This window comes from Mauremys mutica, chromosome 3 (genome assembly GCF_020497125.1).
Source record: "Mauremys mutica isolate MM-2020 ecotype Southern chromosome 3, ASM2049712v1, whole genome shotgun sequence".
Lineage (NCBI taxonomy): Eukaryota > Metazoa > Chordata > Testudines > Geoemydidae > Mauremys > Mauremys mutica.
In genome coordinates, this window is record NC_059074.1 from 60785516 (window position 1) to 60805104 (window position 19589).

The 19589-nt window shown below is 39.6% G+C and overlaps 1 protein-coding gene across 1 annotated transcript in view; it reads right to left on the reverse strand.

The window, feature by feature from the left end:
- Positions 1-4757: 4757 nt before the first annotated feature.
- Positions 4758-19589, reverse strand: part of IMPG1 (interphotoreceptor matrix proteoglycan 1) — a 92329-nt gene continuing 77497 nt past the window's right edge. Inside the window, exons 13-18 of the mRNA XM_045011770.1 lie at positions 17303-17862; positions 16174-16393; positions 8998-9208; positions 5424-5600; positions 5142-5320; positions 4758-4789 (exon numbers count right to left, since the gene is read on the reverse strand). Coding sequence (XP_044867705.1) covers positions 4758-4789; positions 5142-5320; positions 5424-5600; positions 8998-9208; positions 16174-16393; positions 17303-17862 — 1379 coding nt within the window. The remainder of the gene's footprint in view (positions 4790-5141; positions 5321-5423; positions 5601-8997; positions 9209-16173; positions 16394-17302; positions 17863-19589) is intronic.

Below are 19589 nucleotides of genomic sequence, written 5' to 3' on the forward strand. Positions count from 1 at the left end.
TCTCCAAAAAGTCTCTTAATGGTCCCTCAGTTCTCCTTCCACCAGCCTTAGTAGTAATGGAATCCTACCTGTGTGATGATATGGCTTTCTTAGCTAGACTTATTTCTATTGCTGTACTTTTATACTTTTCTTTAAAAAATCCTATGAATATTTCAATAATTCAGTTACTCTTGAGACCACTTATCTAATATAGCAGATGTGGAGCAGAAAAGAAATTGTGGCACCACTCCTCCTCAAAATTGTGTAATTCCAACCAATATCCCTGGTGATTGGAATACTTGGGTGAAGGCTGTTATGCTGTTTTTCCCCCCCGAGTCAGATGAGAAAGGAAATATACTTTGAGATGTGTATGATGGGGGAGCCCTTAGGGACCTTCAGTCCCAAACAGCTGTTTCATGGGAAGCACCTGTGTCCACATAAGGCAGATCCAGCATCAAATGAAATCCAAGAAATCATCCTCAGATCCACCTAAGGAGGATCCCATATGCTTGAGTTCGCGTACTTCTAAATTATTTTATTTGAGGTCTTTGGGTCCATCTCCTTTGAATGGGATATTTATAGTGATTCCTCGGGACTCCAGGAGAGAATTATCCTGTTCTTAACAGAATCTTGCAAACCTATAATAAATGCTCTCAAAGGCAGGGTCTGAAATAGGGTTTTGTCTAAAACTGTTACAAGTGATTACTTCCTGCACCTTTTGCAAGGCTGCAAATGTGCCTTCTGCAAGGTTGCGTAAGTTTTATTTGCAAACTGAACTTTGTACTCAATCCAGATAAGACCCTTTCTTCTTAAGGAGATCAAATATTAGATTTATTGGTGGACGGTGTCAGTCAATACCTGGAAAGGGATGCCCTTCTCACTTCTGATGCTATTCACAGCGATAGACATTGATATTGGGGGGGAGGGATAGCTCAGTGGTTTGAGCATTGGCCTGCTAAACCCAGGGTTGTGAGTTCAATCCTTGAGGAGGCCACTTAGGGATCTGGGGCAAAAATTGGTCCTACTAGTGAAGGCAGGGGGCTGGACTCAATGACCTTTCAAGGTCCCTTCCAGTTCTAGGAGATTGGTATATCTCCAATTATTACCTTTATTACCTATATTCAAATCTGGGTTGTGGTGGTCCATTTCAGTCAACTGAAAATGTATGGGCTTTGAAAGTCAAGCGAACTTAGACTCCAGACAAACATCTTGTAGCTGTGAGTAATGTGCTGCTGCTTCAAACACTCCTCCTTCTGATCAGAAGGCAGGCATCACTGATTCTGACAAGCAATGCTGTGATAATATATTGTTTAAAGATTCAGGAAGGAGCTTTATCTCTCCTATTACATACTTCCACAGAAATGGTGCATTTTGAAAGAGATGTTTTCTTCAGCTCTACACCTAGTAGGAGTGAAAAGCAACTTAGTAGATGGCTTAGGTTGCAAAAAAATCAGATGAACATTGGATAGTCTCCTAAGGACTGTTGTAGGTTTGACTTTTGACATATGGGGTCATCTAGGTTTGGTCTTGCTTGCCTGAAGTCACAACATGAAATGGCTGGTCTGCTTGAGCAAATTCAGTGTCAGATATGCTTCTTTTGCAGAGAGGAGCAAGACTCAGAGATAGCTTTCCCTTTTTCCTTCCATTATGGAATATTTTGAGGGAGAAAGGACAGGGTCCGTGTGATCCTGATCACCCTAGCTCAGGCTGAGGTTTACAGATTAGTTAGCCCTGTCCAAGGTTAACTTGTTTTTGATCTTGAGCACAGATCTTTTATTTCAGAATAAGGGTCTGGTTCTTCATAGTCATGAATCCTTTCATTTGACCACTTGATTTCTGGGTTACGAGCAGGGTTTTTCTGAGCAGTCACATCCTTGCTTTTGGAATCACAGATACCTTTCACTTGGTAATCATGTGACTTCATGTGAAAGCAATTTTCAAGCTTATGTAGAGACTAAAGGAGATGTTTCAACGTCTTCACTATATACTGGATTTTCACGTACCCTTTTATGAACTCAGAATTATCTTTGACTATGGCTAAGGTGTACTGAACAGCCTTTACTTCTACCATCTCTATCTACCACTCACCTGTTTGAAGGAGTTGGGTCTTTTTTGAAGCCTTGGTAAAATGATTTCTTAAGGATCTGGGCTGGGATTGTCAGAGACCAAAGAGTGTTTAGGCATGCAAGTCCTGCTGAAAGTCAAGAAGATTTGGATGTCTAACCTCCATAGTCTCCTTTGAAAACCCCAGCCTGTATGAATCTGTATTCTCCAGATGGTAAAACTGAGCTTTTGCACTGCCCATTCATTTAGCTTTGTTAGGTCCCACTAAAGTTCCACAGTTGCTTCTTCGATACTCACACAAATCATTTTGTGTCCTCCGCACATTTTGCCTCCTCTCTCTGCAGCATCTTTTCTGAGTCACTAACAAATACAATAAGCATCAGTCCTAGCATGGAATCTTGGGGCACTACACTGTGAACTTTAGCCATAGTCAAAATTGGCCAAGTATTCCTATTGTTATTTTAGCCAGTTTGTAATCTGTGACAGTACTTCAGCTCTCACCCCATGACTATCTAGCTGTCCTAATCTTGAGAGGAATTTTGTCCTTATATTTTTGATGGTTCAAATAAAATGTTAACCATGTCTCCTTTACCCACTATCATACTCAAAGGATTCTAATAGATTAGAGGGGCATGGTTTTCTTTTGAAGAAGTTGTGTTAGTTTATTTCTATAATATCATGTGTTTTAAGATTTCAACCTGTTCACATGGTATGGAAGTAAAGCTTACCGGTCTATAATTCCTATAACCCCCCCAAGCATCTCCTTTAAAGACAGGTACAACATACACACCTTTTTAGTTCTCAACTATAGTAGCTGATTTAAGAGTAGACTTATTTTTGTTAGAAGCTGAGCTCAGCCACTTCATTGTCCAGTTGACCAGAATTTTTGAGTGTATAAAGTCCAGCCCTGGTGACTTACAGATCTTCATTTTATCAGTGTGTTCTAGCACCTCCTCTATAACAGTGCCTCATCTTTATTACTCAAAGAGAATAAGCCTGAGTTAGGTATCTCCCCAACATCCTCTGTGTGGCGAAGACCAGTGAAAAGAAATCACTTAGTTTTTTCTGCTCCCCTTACCCTGGTAATCCAGTGAATTAATCTATTCTTTTGCAGGCATGATTCAGAGAAATTATAATAGTGGAATATTTTGAAGGAACAAACCAACACAACTTCAATGACAATCAGTTTGGCTTGGTGTCAGGCAAATCAACAATGGGTGCTATCTTTTCATGAAGAATGCTTGTGGAAAAATATAAGAAAAAAGAGGAAATCCCTGCATGTAGTATTCATCAATATTGAGAAGGCTTATATGACCATGTTCTGAGAGCAGTCATCTGTTGCTGTATACTTAAGCCATGTGGAGAAACTGAACTGCTTCTACTACGAGCTGGAGTACATCAAGGTTTGGCACTAAACCTCTTTTTGTTCATAATGGTGCTTGATGCATTAGAGCAGTATCTTGATACCTTGAAGACAACAAGACTGTAAGTCTAGAGGGACCAGCCACCAACAAAGATACAGAAGTTCAAGTACCTAGGTTTGATAATGCAGGATAATGTTGAACTTAACAAGCAGAACAGGAAAGGCCTGGACTGAATGGAGAGAAGTGAGTGGAGTGATCTATGCTAGGAAAATACTTTTCAGTTTGATAGGCAAGACCGACAAGACAGTAATTAGGCCTGCATTTTTGTATGGCTCAAAATGCTGGACACTGAGGAAGAGATAGGAGCAGATCTTGAATACAGTGGAAATGAAAATGTTAAGATGGATGCTTGGAATTACAATGATAGGCCACATTTGAACAAATGAATTGGGGAAGTGTGAAGCTGGTATTATTTACAGAGAAACTGAAGGAATCCAGGCTTAGCTGGCTTGGGCATGTAAAAAGAAGATTGGCAGAATATACAGGAAACAGAGCATTAAACTTGGAAGTGAAGGGTAAGAGAGGGGTTGGAAGACCCAAAACTGGATGGATGGATATCATACAAAAGGATCTGATTAGCTGCAGAGTTTCTGAGGAACTGCTTCAAGACAGACTGGGATGGAAAAGAAGCACTCCGAGTCAACCCTGTGTAGATGGGACTAAGGCTAGAGAAAGAAGGAAGACATAGCTTGACAGTACAGAGAGAACTTCTAAGCTCAATCAAGTTTCTACCCTTCCTAGTTAGATCTTATTGTTAAATATAAGCAAGAGATTCTGTACTCCAAGTCACACATTTTAAATACAGATACACACAAAGTAAAATACAGTGTAGTGTTCAAACTCAAATTTAGGTGCCTTTTGCATGAAGGTCTCGTGCCTAATTTAAGTAATCTCAGCTCCTTACTTTGCACTAATAAGTGAAAGTATATGACCACTATTCCTATTAACATTAGTTCTTTTGTTTGTTACAATTTTAGTGTCTTTTAGAGACTACTGCATTTGAAAGCTGGCATACAAAATGGCACAGTATTGCATAAAAGCACTTCAAAATAGAAAGTGGCTAACTTATCAAGCTCCCAAAGGAAAAGTCATTTTCAACAAAAAAGTACATGTTTCTTTTCAGCTTCAAAAGAAATATGAAACTAGCACATAGAGAGGTTTCTTGGTCACATCAACAAATGGTAAACTTGAGAATAAGTATTAAATGGTACACTTTTCTTGAAAATAGAGACACAAACCTTTATCTTATCTGTCTGATGCTGGAACTCCATAATTTCAGACACTAACTTGTCAGTCTTGGTTTTGTAATATCATCTGGTGACCTACAATATTAAAATAAGGATATTCAGACTTAATTCTTGATTAGGAAAGTCATCCTATGATTAGGAAAGTCATCAGGATAGAATGAATCACCAAAGCCATGCAGAAGAACTGTAAAAAGGTAATTTCTAAAGTTCTATTATGAAACCTATGCAGCAGTAAATATTATAGATTATTAGTAAGTTTAGGGATTAGTATTTTTAGCTCTGAAATGGCTAAGGCAAGAGGCAAACCAAACAAACAAACAAACCAAAACCTGATTTAGTTGTAAAGTTTATGCATGAAAGTGGACGTGTTGTTATTTTGGGGAAACTTACATTGAAGAGGCTGAGAATGTATGTGCATGCATTTTACCTTCACACTGAGTTGTTTTTTCATATTTGTGTAATGTTCGTTGGTTAGTGATCTCTGAAGAACTGACATAAGCACTTACACTACAAGGCATATGGCAAAAGCTAGAGATGGGCTCATGTTCAAAAATGGGATTAATTCTTACAGCATTTTCTGTGCCACAGTTGTTGGGAGCAGGATCTCTATAATACAGAACATTTTTGTTTTATATAAGAATCTGTAACTTAAGGAACATAACTGAAAATTAATTTTAAAATGTGAAGGGAAAAATCATGAGCTGCTTACTCCAAATTAGTCTGGTTTTTGCATTTTCTTCTTATCTTAACAATTAAAATGATGACAAGAAAAACAAGGCTTATTAAGCAAAGAACCACAGCTTTTAAAATGAAGGGTTGTATAGGTTCTGGAGCAAACTTTGCACAGCGCTCTCCTTGGTAAAACCGGTGCCTACGTACAGGGCATCTAAACAGGAAGAGGGGAAAAGCAAAAATATACATAAAAATAAGACTGAGGGCAGGAAATACAAAGTACAGTACTTGTGCCCAAAATACAGGGAAAACTGCCAACAAGTATGAGAACCGTTTTCTCATTGTAATTAATCAAAAAGAGTCTTTCTATATGAAGCAGCATGATTAATAATACATGGAAGAATATATCTTCAAGTTCATGATGATTAATATAAAACAATTGGAGACTGAAGTATTCTCTCCCCACCCCTGAATCTTGAGGAAGTTTGCATATAGAAGAGAGCTTTGTGGCTGACTCCTAGCTCTATATTGAGGCCAAACCAAACCCTGCACTTGAATGCCCTGGGAATTTTGTTCCATATGTTCTAAGCTTTATACTACACTACTCTAATATAAAATAAACCTCTTCCAAGATGTTGGGTGAGACCGCTGGCTTGGGTGAGAAGGTAGGTTCATAGATTATCAGAAGTGAAAATCAGTGAGGTTTGAAGTAGTTTTGAAAATGAAGCAAACATTGGACTGAATTCTACTTGCCTTTCCAAGTTCTTACTTGGAAGTACTTCCATTGGTATCAGTGATCTGCTGTTTTCATACCTTTCTTGGTTTTGCTTGCACAAGCTTTTTAAGTTTATACTGGCATTTTAGAAGTATGTAACCAGACACAATTCACAGGCATTGTATTCATTATTTTTAATAAACTTGCATTCTCATTATGTTTATCTGCATTTAAGCTAAGCCATTTGACTCTATGGACAAAATTCTGACCTTGCAAAATCATGATCTTGGGTAGCTATATTTTGGGCATTAGATCCCAGCTAAGTTTATTGTTACAAAATACAGCAAGTCTGGTACCATGAGTTTGCATATAGGGAATTCAGCCTTGTCCCTTCAGAACTCAGTCTGAGCTTCAAGCGTCAACATCCAGTTCTTCTCTAAGAATCACCACCCTGCATTTAAGCAGAGAGGAGTTTGACTGGCTGGCCGGGAGAAGAGGGCAATGCTTTCTGGCTTGGGGGAGGAGGGAAGACGTAAAGCTGCCGGAAGAGCAGTCAGCGTGTTGGATGACTTACCACCTAGGAAATAGGGGTTTAGAAAGGTCAGCTGGGCCTGACCCCTTCACTCAGAACAGGCTGGGCAGCACCCAACCTCCCCCTCCCTAATTAGGTCACAAATATGCCGGTGTTTAGCTATATCCGCTGTGGGCATTACGCTAGCCGCCCCACTAAGGGGGGCTGGGAAGGAATTTTTCCCTTACCATCATATTGGCCAGGTGCAGTGGCGGGTTTTCACCTTCCTCGCAGCAGGTTCAGGTAGGCTCTGTTCATGCAAAGCATGATGGGTAGTAGGTCATATGTCACAACTCTTTATTTAAGTGTATAGCGGATGTTCAGTGCAGGTACTCCATAAATTAAGGCACAAAAGAATGAAAACATGGCTTGGAAAAGGAATTAAAGAGAGGTGCTTGGTAACTGAGCAAGCCGGGGGCAGTTGGGGACTCCTATGATTGGTACAGTGGGGAGCCAACCCCCTCATCATTATAGTCCACCTTAACCCCTCGTATGAGGGGGCATGGTCGGTAAGGTCCTGGCAAGGGAATTGCTGGAGAGACCTGGATGAAAAGGGGGTGGGAGGAGCTGGTGAAATCTCTCTCCCCCCCCCCTTGAATTAGCTGGAAGTCTCAGCAAGGGAATTGCTGGAGGGACCTGGATAAATGGAGGGGGAGCTGTGGCAGAGCCATTTTAAAAAAAAAATTTAAAAAAAAATTGGCTGGAATTGGTAAGGTCCCGGCAGTGAATCTGCTGAAGGGACATAAATTTTGACCTGCACTGCACATAGTTTATCAACCGGGTTAGTCCCAGACATCTGTCTAATAATAAAGTTGTGGCCTAATTAAACCCATATCTAATGTCTCCTGTCATTCTTTCAGCATAGCCAGACAAGCCAACAGAGGCAAAAAGAATTAAGGTAAGTCAATCATTGTACATTTTAAACACTAACCGTATACAATGTGGTGGATAATTCCTCTACAGTCATGATATGCCAAAGTTGTTCAATGTTCTTATTTTTTGTAGCTGATACTGAATGCTCTAATTAGCATATACTGACCTCTTGAGGTCAGTACTAAGAGTGATTGATTGGGCTAATCAGATCTGTACTCGGCTTGTTACAATGGCAGTTAATCAACTGCCGGGTAACACTCAAGGTTCTGGACATCCTGTGTAAGAGCCTTATCGTCTTTGACCTACTGTACAATCTACACTCCTTTTGAACACTAGAATTTGGTGCCAAAAGGGTAAGTTTGTGTGTCTGGATTGCATGACATTCTCAGTAATTGGCCCACACTCCTGAATTTGATCCCTGTGAAAACATGGTATCTGGTCACATTTACAGAGAGTTGCAAGAAACATCATGCCTTCCCAACCAATGGAAACCCGGCTCGCTTAATTACTTTGAAAGCTGTGGGCAGCAGGGAGTCTGATCATAAAAAGATTTTGACTGACTCAACATATGCCTTGTAAGGTGGCCAGCTATTACAGTGGTGGATGCCGTGTGTATATATATATATATGCTTACAATAGTATTTTAAAATGTATTTTATACAACCCAGCCAAAAGTTAATTCCTCACAGATATACCTATTTTACCAATAGCCAAAAATGTGAACAAATGTTATTTGATTTTCCAAAATGTCAGAATAGTTGCATTTTGAAAAGAAGAACCAAGAAGAACCAAGAAGAATATCATTTCAAGTTACTTGTAACCTAGGTCAGTGATGCTTCCTTTCTAATAAATGTATTCTTTCTAAGGGAGAACTAGATTGTGATACCTTTACTGATATTGTGCAGTACCTGACTGCTTAAATAGTCCCATTGACTTCAGTGGAAATATTCATCATGTAAGGTACTTTGTCAATGGAACAATGCCACAATCTAGATCAAAATGTCTATAGAATTTTAGGTTTCAGAGTAGCAGCCGTGTTAGTCTGTATCCGCAAAAAAAACAGGAGTACTTATTTATTAACAGGAGAATTTATTGTAGCATGAGCTTTCGTGAGCTAAAGGCAGAGTCTTGTCAGAGTCTTGTCAGAGTCATGCCTGTTGGTATGCATACTTCCACCTTTTCATGTTCTCTGTATGTATAAATATCTCCTGTCTGTGTGTTCCATTCTATGCATCCGAAGAAGTGAGCTTTAGCTCACGAAAGCTCATGCTACAATAAATTTGTTAGTCTTTAAGGTGCCACAAGTACTCCTGTTTTTTTTATAGAATTTTACACGTTCTGGCTTGCTCTTGATACACCTGAAAAAAGGTAATCCCAATTGCAACTCTTCATATAACTGATTTTTCAGGAACTATTGTTCAGCAGAATTAATTAGAAATATAATTTGCCTACCTGCAGACAGCTCCTTTTCCTGGAACTAAATCACATTTTCCGCCGTTAACACAAAGATGTGGCTGCATCTCACATAGACTCCGACATGGCAGTCTATCTCGGCTTGCGTAACCAGGTTTACAAAGGCAGTCTGCCTCTTTTGTCCATTCATTTGTTATGCACTCTGAAAATTCATCACATGCCATGAATTTGCATGGGTCCGCTCGATCAGCTGTAATAAGATAGAGACATTATTAGTGGATGCATTGATGCATTATCCCAGTGCACTTGGCAGAACTTGTGGCTGCTACAGAGAACAAAAGAGATTCACTACAGCCAGGTTCCTTCTATATCAATTGGTGAGAATATATCTCAGCATAAAAGGAACCTGTACATTTTTCTTTCCTCAGATAGCACAGAAAATTGCTGTTATTTTCTTGCACAGTCTGTTTCCTTCCCACATATTCAGAGTCATGTTTTTATGTTTGAACTGTAGAGACTTTTTTGCATGTGGGGGTTCTGATTCCATAATCTTTTACTTTTGGGGATTGCTAGTATTATATTTGCACATATATACAAAAAATGTGATTCTTGTCACAAATAGCTTGCAATCTGATTAAGGGCAAGTTAAAAACAGCACCATCCCTGTGTTTAGTACACAGAGTGACACTGCTAGCTAGAAATGGTGGCATTATCTAGGGGAGAGCCATGTGTGAATGTCTTTGTGGAAGTAAGGTGGTTTACCTTTTAGGACAATCTCCTTTCATGAGGTGTATGAAACCATCACTGCTTGCTGGTTTTCTGGGTTTGGGAAGGAGGCTGCTATGAGACACTGTACTGGGGAAGATGGTCTATTGATGCTAGAAGAAAGAACCAAGCCAGGACTGCAGCCTGAAGCCATATTTCCTCCTCCCAAGCACCTCTAATTCTCCTGTGGACTGCATTACCCTGCTTCCTCCTGTTGCCAGATTTCAGTCCCCGCCTCACACCAAAAATCAGCAAGGGACTTGGCATGAGTCTTCCTAGCCTGACGAGGCTGTTAGATGGAAGCAGTGGTGAGGAAGGCTATATCCAATGTATATGTTTTTTGGTAGGAGTATCATTTGGTACCTGGACGGAAGTATGGGAGATTAGGAGGGAGATGAGAGCCATGCTAAATCCTTAGCCCTGAGGATACAATTAATGAGTAGCAAACAATTTCAACCATGCACATTAGTGTGGGAAAGGCCTGGGAATAAGCATGCAGAGAATGTTGGGAGGGGCAAAAGGAGGAAATGAGAGCAGAGATATAGGCATGGGTGGAGTGACAGGGCCTCAAAGGTGCATATGAGAAGCCTGAACTGTTAAACCGAACTGAGAAAATGCAGTCTTTACCATAGCTGTAGAGATAAGTATGGGTCTAGATTAACTATCAACAGCTCTTAAAATGTCAAAATGATGTTATCTCTGCAATAATGGGCCTTAATAGTTGCCTTTCTAGGGAAAATAAACATTAGTTTCAAAAGAGGATTCATGTTTGACATCCTACCTACTAACTATAAACCTGTTGGCTGAGATTTTCAAAGCCTTTAGAGGATATGGATGACCAGTGCTATCAATGTCAATGAGAACTGAACGCTGAGTCCTCCCTGGTGGCACTGAAAATCTCAGCCATGCTTGAGGATGCTCATATCTGCCTATACAAATAGTGAAATGGATTGAATGATCAATAGGTCTCTCTCAGCTCTAACCTTCTATATAATTCCATGATTAGTTTCTTTCAAATTAAAGACTAGGGAGGCTGTTTTAAATCTATCTTTGGTACTCATAAGATGATGTTACTTTGGCATCCACTTTGTTATTGGAATGAAGAACTTTGTATTTTACTAAGTTTGAAGCCAAATAAATAAATAAATAAATAAAAATAAATTGTGTCAGCAATAATAATTAAGTAAATATCTGTAATGGCTGACTGACAAATCCCTGTCTAAATGTAATAGAAAAAAATTATTTACTGTATTAATAATAATTTTGAATGAAAATTTAAAAAAACATTTTGTAGCAAAGCAAACAAATAAGTTTGTAAATCAAAAATTGTTAGCTCTTATTTTACAGAAAGGAAGTGAAATAACTTAAACAGGTTTTAGCCTGGAGTAGAATTCTATATCAATGTTCACAGAGAAACAGTTTTTCTCTTTAAAACAAACAAACAAACCACAATAAAAAGCCTGTTAGCTACAGAATCATAGATAGAAACAGAAAATATTAGCTGGATCCACTGAAATGTGTCATCCTGCCTCCCCGCAGCATTTTACAAGGCTAGTTATCGCCTAGATGACTCTCACTAGTGTATATCTTCTCTTGCTTATAAGTAAAAATAAAGTAAATCAATACATAAAATTGTCAAGATAAATTGAAACTTTGATTACATATTTTTTGGGGAAAAGTGTGTATGTAATAAAAATAGAATTAGAATTCTGCTTAGACTCATAGATTTTAAGGCCAGAAAGACCACTAGATTATCTTGTTTGACCTCTTGTGCATTGCAGGCCTTTGAACTTCATCCAGTTACTCCTGTAGTGTGCCCAATAACTTGCATTTGATTAAAGCCTGTCTTCCACAATGGCATCCAGTCTTAATCTGAAGACTGCAAGAAATGGAGAATCCACCACTGCCTTTAAAATCATTCCCGATGACACTGTACCTCTGCTGTGAAATGTATTCACTCTTCTGCACAAAAGGTGGGGCATGTATTCAGTATGCTTTTTTAAACTGTTAAAATTGACTTTTACAATATGCAAGAAGATTGCTTTTTGTGCTCATGTAAGGAATACCAGTCATGAAATCTGATCACTAGCCATGAAATAAGGATTTACCATTCTTTCTGTTGGCTAAGGACAAAGTAGATTTGATAGGTTCACTTACTACTTTTAAAATTATCTTTCAAGGTAGTGATCAGACTCTCGACTGATTCATGGTGGAGTCATGTTGATGCTACCTGGGCCTTAGAAAAACATGCTTTCTAGATTGTGGGTGGTCCATTTCCATGGCTAATGAGTTGGGGAATCTGTTTATGTACAACTTATGAATTCTGGTGGTTGTTATGAAAGTGTTGTATCTTGGAATTGTCTATCTGGATGTGGGATCCACTATTTTCTGACAGACCTGTAGCACATACCTACCAGAGGAGGAACAATGGTTGTTTACTAAAATAGTTGCCTATTCAGGTTGAAGCCTTGAGACAAAAGATTGGCTTTTACCGAGGAGAACTGATTTATCAGATTCAGAGTGGTAGCCGTGTTAGTCTGTATCAGCAAAAAGAATGAGGAGTACTTGGACCTTAGAGACTAACAAATTTATTTGAGCATAAGCTTTCATGGGCTAAAACCCACTTCATCGGATGCATGCAATGGAAAATACAGTAGGAAGATATATACACACACACACAGAGAACATGAAAAAATGGGTGTTGCCATACTAACTCTAATGAGACTAATCAATTGAGGGTGCTATTATCAGCAGGAGGAAAAAAAACTTTTGTAGTGATAATCAGGATGGCCCATTTCCAACAGTTGACAAGAAGGTGTGAGTAACAGTAGGGGAAAATTAGCATGGGGAAATAATGACCCATCCACTCCCAGTCTTTATTCAAGCCTAATTTAATGGTGTCCAGTTTGCAAATTAATTCCAATTCTGCAGTTTCTCATTGGAGTCTGTTTCTGACGTTTTTTTTTTGTTGGAGAATTGCAACTTTTAGGTCTGTAATTGAGTGACCAGGGTGGTTGAAGTGTTCTCCAACTGGTTTTTGAATGTTATAATTCTTGACGTCTGGTTTGTGTCCATTTATTCTTCTGCGTAGAGACTGTCCGGTTTGGCCAATGTACGTGGCAGAGGGGCATTGCTTGCACATGATGGCATATATCATAGTGGTAGATGTGCAGGTGAACAGGACTCTGATGGTGTGGCTGATGTGATTAGGTCCTATGATGGTGTCCCTTGAATAGATATGTGGACAGAGTTGGCAACGGGCTTTGTTGCAAGGATAGGTTCCTGGGTTAGTGTTTTTGTTGTGTGGTGTGTGGTTGCTGGTGAGTATTTGGTCCAGGTTGGGGGGCTGTCTGTAAGTGAGGACTGGCCTGTCTCCCAAGATCTGTGGGAGTGAGGGATCATCCTTCAGGATAGGTTGTAGATCCTTGATGATGCACTGGAGAGGTTTTAGTTCGGGGCTGAAAGGGATGGCTAGTGGGGTTCTGTTACTTCCTTTGTTGGGCCTGTCCTGGAGTAGATGACTTCTGGGTATTCTTCTGGCTCTGTCAATCTGTTTCTTCACTTCAGAAGGTGGGTATTGAAGTTTTAAGAATGCTTGATAGAGATCTTGTAGGTGTTTGCCTCTGTCTGAGGGATTGGAACAAATGTGGTTGTATCTTAGCGCTTGGCTGTAGACAATGGATCGTGTGATGTGGTCTGGATGAAAGCTGGAGGCATGTAGGTAAGTATAGTGGTCAATAGGTTACCAGAAACAAATACTCACCAGCAACCACACACAAGAAAAACACTAACCCAGGAACCTATCCTTGCAACAAAGCCCAAAAAGTTTTTTTCTCCTGCTGATAATAGTTCACCTTAATTGATTAGTCTTGTTCGAGTTGGTATGGCAACACCCATTTTTTCATGTTCTCTGTGTATATATATCTTCCTACTGTATTTTCCACTGCATGCATCCGATGAAGTGGGTTTTAGCCCATGAAAGCTTATGCCCAAATAAATTTGTTAGTCTCTAAGGTGCCACAAGTACTCCTCATTCTTTTTGGTTTATCAGAGGAGAGGTTGCTTGGCAGTGTTATCTCTTGGTAAGGATGTGTTATTACCTGTTGAGGCGAATGAGGAAGTTACCTGAAAAAGAGTGCTGGAGTTAATAAAAGAAAGGGCCATTTGAGAGAGAGACACACAGGAAGTTTGGGAAAAGAAGGAAATGGGAAGGCTTTTGTAGCAGTGGGATCTAATTTAACTGTGGATCAACCAAGATAAGGGAAAGTTAGCTGATCTAGAGAGGGAAAGAGGCTCCATGTTTCTGAACTGAGACACTGAGCTTCAGGAGAAGGATCCCAGGCATCCCAGAGGCCTCTGTCCAAGCCCAAAGAACTCTCCAGAATGGTGAGGTAACTGAGGGAGGGAAAATGCATGCCTTTTGTCTAGAGCTGTGTATTTCTCATGCTGTTAAGTAAAGGGTAAATTGTGTTTAGAGTCCTGTGCAAAGTCTGTGTGCTTTCACTGTCATGTACCCCTGAAGAGGTAGACCAGAAGATGAACCAGAAAGCAAACAACTTCAGTGGGATTCTGGGGAATGTGCAAGAGCTGCTGGGGATGCGTGGGGATATGGCACTAGTTTCAGGGCCTAGGCAATTGGGCTGCGGGTTTCACACTGTCAAGAGGGGTGTCAGATTTGAAGGCCACATGTGGAGTGTGTGCCTAGAGGCCCAAAGCCAGGGACAATACCTGAGCTCTGTCTAGCCCCAGCAAGCTAAAGTTTTGTGGAGTTGTTTGGATCCCCTCACAGCAGTCTGGTGAATGTTAAGCAGAGGGAACCTGACATCATGCATTTAAATACTTGTGCAATCCTGTTTTACTTTCTTGCTGGAATCAGTACCACTTTGTGATTTATACATGGAAGTGGTGAGTACTGCAGGTAATTCATTTCCCTCAGCTGCATCTCTGTGCAGTCTTTAAAGACAATATTTACTCTTTCCTTGCCTTTTCCATAGCTCCATAGAGAGCTTTCCCTTTCTCATTTTATTTCCCTACATCTTCATCTCTTGGGCTCAGTTGCATTTGCTTGCAAAGATACAATTTGTATTAGCATCCCTTTTGTAATTGTTGTAGTGAGAACGGGCTGAATGTATTGTGTTGTGCATTCATCTCAGATTACATTTGACTGTCTCCCTAGTTATCAGTTCACATTGCTGTTTCTGCGTTATTAAAGGAATGCATTCTTTCAAGTGTAAATGATGCCTTATGGAGAATCATGGGAGAACATTCGGTTAGAGACAATTCTGCTTTCTGAGTCAGATGCTGTCTTTTTCTTCTCTCGTTCTTTACCATTAAGGCTAGTGTCATGAAAGCAGGCTATATCTGAGTTCTTCTGCTCCTCCTACTTATTCCCCTGTTTCTTCTAGCTTGTTAAATGAACTTATTTTTCCTGAGGCATCAGTGGATATTTTAACTAAAATCTTTTCAGTGGGGGGTCTGAGAGATCGTGATAGAGCTGTTCATCTAATTAGTTCATTGATTAAAATATTACTTTCTACATTAGTTTCATGTCCTCTTGTAAATTCCCCATTTTAACTATAACATTTTAGTTTAATGGGAGTGATTTTTTTATTGTGATGTCAAAGGCCAGCATCAGTACCAAGGGAACTAGGTTATAGCTAAGTTTTACTCCGTGTGTACATCAGCGCTGTAGTTTTCAGGAGTGTGAAGCTATCACTTTTTAGCTGTTAGAGTTAGTCATAAAGCATTCTTCTGAGTTATACTGAGTCATTATTTTCCTGTAATGCTGTATCATTTTCCTTAATATAATTCTGACCGGACAATGTGGCCATTGCAATTTGTTGCCATATTTTCACTTTGGTTTTATGATTTAAAAATACTTGCAGGTATTTGAAAGGTCTTTTGGCTGCCTCTTGCAGAAGGCTGAGATTTGTTTGAATATTTAGTTGTGGTACACCATTGTTTCCACTAGATGGGTCTCATTTTCACAAATGAAAGGGGATTTACTTCAAAAAGATTTAAACATGTTTCAAACCTGTAGATTTTTTTGAGGTGATTTCAATTTCTATGGGAAAGTAGTAGAGAAAATGGTGGCATAGCACTCTAAAATTATGATGCTAAATGAGGAATGAATATGTCAGGAAACAGCATCAGGGAGAGATCTGGTTTATGAGATGGAATGTGTTCCAATCACTGCGCTGATAGCCTGATAAACATTATCGTAATTGGGAAAGTTTCTAAGTATCCCCAAGTTATTTCTGGTTGTCATAATTTCCTACTAAAAAGAAAGATCAAGGGTAGTGTGACTACTGGAAGCCCAATATTATTAATCTTTAAAATAGAAATTTCTTTTTTTCAGTTGTGTTGGGTACAACCATCAATTGTATCAATGCTCTGAAAGGTCAGCTGTACATTTTTTTTTCTTTTGCATTATTAGTAACATAATCTTACCTGGCTCAATATCAAGAGAGTAGCTGTCAATTTCCAAATTCAGGTGCTGGGCTGCAGCATCGCAAAAGTCTTCCAAAACACAGTGCACAGCTTCTGTGATATTGTATGGAACTGTCCTAGCAAACTTCATTTTGCTATTGACGATCACACTTCCATTTCTGAAGTTAAGTATTTCCAATTGCTTAAATCCTGTAAGGTTGGACTGAAGATATGGAAGCAGCTGCAAAACAGGAAGTTTTTACTTTAAATCCCCTATCAATGCCTAGCTGCTATTAATTTCACTTATATTCACTTTTCATTATCAAGTACCTGAATCACCCACTTATTTCTCTGGGTGCTTAACTACCAAGTCCAGTTTTCTGTTTGCCTTGATTAGTCTCTGTATTTGCATCTTTCTCAATAGTGTACTGAGATGGATGGACGCTAGTTTTCCTTGTAATGAAACAGTGTTTGGGGAATTTATGGGTCTGAATAAAGAAAAATCACCTCACTTTAAAAAGCCAACTTCAATTATTTTCAAAGAGTTCCATCCAGGCAAGTGAGAGCATGATATAATGAGCATGTTACTGTTGTCCAATGGTCCAACAGTATCTCTGGGGAAAATCTAAATCTAATCACATTCTCTTTGATACCTCATGATGTATTTTAAAAGGATTGATAATAAATCCAGCATAAGGATTCAATTCTTAAATGTAATCAGTGTTACCATACCACTGAAGTGGAGCTAAGAAAAATTCAATTAAAATTACTTGCCAAGAATATGTGTGTGGTTTCTTGCATAGGTAAATTTTTTTCTCTCTCTTTTTTACATGTATTCTCCTTCATAAACCACTGCTACCTGTTACACAGCCAGCATCTCAGACTAAAAAAAAAAGTTGCTTGTTATAGTAGTTCAGGGTGTTTTATTAAACTGGAGGACGGGGCCCTATACTGTGTGTTTTCCAGCTTCTCCTTAGCTTACTGATCTGGTCAGAATAAATCAGTTTTCTAGATGAATGCCCTTGGTAGCTTGTCTCTTTTTATTGCTTCTGCTAATCTGGGGAGCAATAATATAAGATAACAAGGAAAATCTTTTTTCTTTAATCTGTGCTCAAATACTGTATGTCACAGACAATCTGTTTTTACTCACCAGCTGCATGAATTGTTGCTCTAGTGCCCTGTATTCCAGAGAACTCCTGTTGAAGAGGTCATCGGAAAAATGCATGTTGGTGACTCTCAGGCTGAAGAAAACCACTAGCTCTTTGCCTTTGGACGCCGTTGTCATGGAGCTAGCGGTTACATACTTCAATGTAGGAGCTGGGGTGGCTTCTGCTGGTTGGCTCTCCGACCCAGAAATATATCCACTGCCATACTCCACTTCATCCATCGTTACTGTGCTCATTGTGTTGACTCTATCCAGTTCTGCAGCAATATCCTGAACTCCTGTTTCGAAGCCAATAGGGATGCCGCTCTCAGCTGCTGGCACTGGTGAACCTGTTATTTCAAAGAACTGGTCTATAATAATGGAGTGGCTGTGAGGTGGACTAGTCACTGCTGGCAGTAGTGTGATTTGGTCAGTGGGTAATGTGGCTATGATGACTTCTTCAGGCAGGGAGGTGGAGTGGTCACTTGAATCAATGAAGAAAGGCAAAGTTCTGTCTGTCGATAAAATATCACCTGACGATTCTGGTGGATCTATGATCTTTACAGCTGCAAAGGGTGGGGGGAGGCAAATATTTAATTTTGAAAAATATACATAATGAAATATTTATATAGCATTTCAAGTGAGACATTTTTAAGGAGAATATACTCATCAGAACACGACAGTCTTATTATGACTGCTTTCTAATGACTCAGGCCTGGTCTACACTGCAGGGGAGGATCGATCTAAGTTATGCAACTTCAGCTACGTGAATAACGTAGCTGAAGTCGACATACTTAGATCTACTTACCACCATGTCTTCACTGTGGTTAGTTGACGGCTGACACTCCCCCATCGACTCCGCCTGTGCCTCTCGCCCTTGTGGAGTACCAGAGTTGACGGGAGAGCACTCGGCGGTTGATTTATCGCATCTAGACTAGATGCGATAAATTGACCCTCGCTGGATCGATAGCTGCCCGTCGATCCAGCCAGTAATATAGACAAGCCCTTAGTAAGAAAATGGAGGAAAATGCTCAGTCCACATGGTTACATGCTGAGCTTTGTGTGTGCTTTGTTTAAGTGATAATTACACTTTATAAGTCTTTCCCTAACTTTTGCTAAAGCACCGTGTGGTTTTGACATACATAATCACACTGTCAGTTTATACTGACTGAAAGTGTAGGTTGCAGCTTTCACTTATCTGCCTGGATCAGTGCAGGGCTTGAGTCATTCCTGGCCACTCCCTTTTTGTGAAAGATTAAAGATGGTATTTGCCATTGACCTCAAAATGTGATTGTACAAACCTGTGCAGCCTCCTCAGATACAATCAGATACAAAAGATTGTCAACTTTGGTAAATATACTGTTTAAGAAACAAACAAAACCCTCCTAAAGAATCATTTGCTACATTTAAAACAACTATTTGCCCCAGATTTTAGGATTCCTTCAGATGCCTGCTGGAGCTCAGAGGCAGTCTAGGAATGTGTAGCTGAAATTCAAATCTTAAGCATGGAGAAATGAGACTGTGTGAATTTAGACAATCAGCTAACTTACGGTAGTACGATAACAGAAAAGGACAGATTTCAACTTCAGCCTAAAGAGGGCAACTTCTCTCTTTTCCAGTGATGTCCTCGTTAGGAGGCTGTAAGGGGCTCCTAGTCAAAACTCCTGACTTAACTTGGCAGGAAAGTCCATCTTTGGACACTACTTTATTATCCCTGCCAGAAATCACTTATCCTAGCAGTTTATAAAAATACTTCCGAAGAGCAAATATTTCCCCTTAGAATGGACTGGATTGGGGGGAGAGAGGGGAAAAAAAGAGATATTTTCAAAATATTACCTAGTACAGTTATCTCTAAACCCTCCAGACTATCTCTTCTCTCTTCAAATGGCACAAGTCGTAAGCCTGTGCTTATCCGATCTGTATGGTTAGGAGCAAATATGCATTTCCAGCAGAGAGAACCTTGGTATAAATTAGTTGCCTCATCTCTTGATAATGGTTACAGGAGACCTTTACTATTAAATGGGAAAGTAAAGAAATATGCTAATCCCTCACCCCTCCTGTCTGCAGATAAATCCTGTCAATCAGAGTGTCGCCAAGTCTAAAGGGAATTTTTTTTTCCTTTAGTGAGCCCATTGTTAAAATATTGCTGCCACTCACAGTTCTTTTAATTACCAATGAGAATTCTTTCAGACATTAGCTTAAAACTAGTGTGCCTTGGTGGGGAGATACAAAAATGTTCAAGTCCTCTTTCCTTTAGGATGATCAGACATTCAAAATAGATGCCCTGTACCAA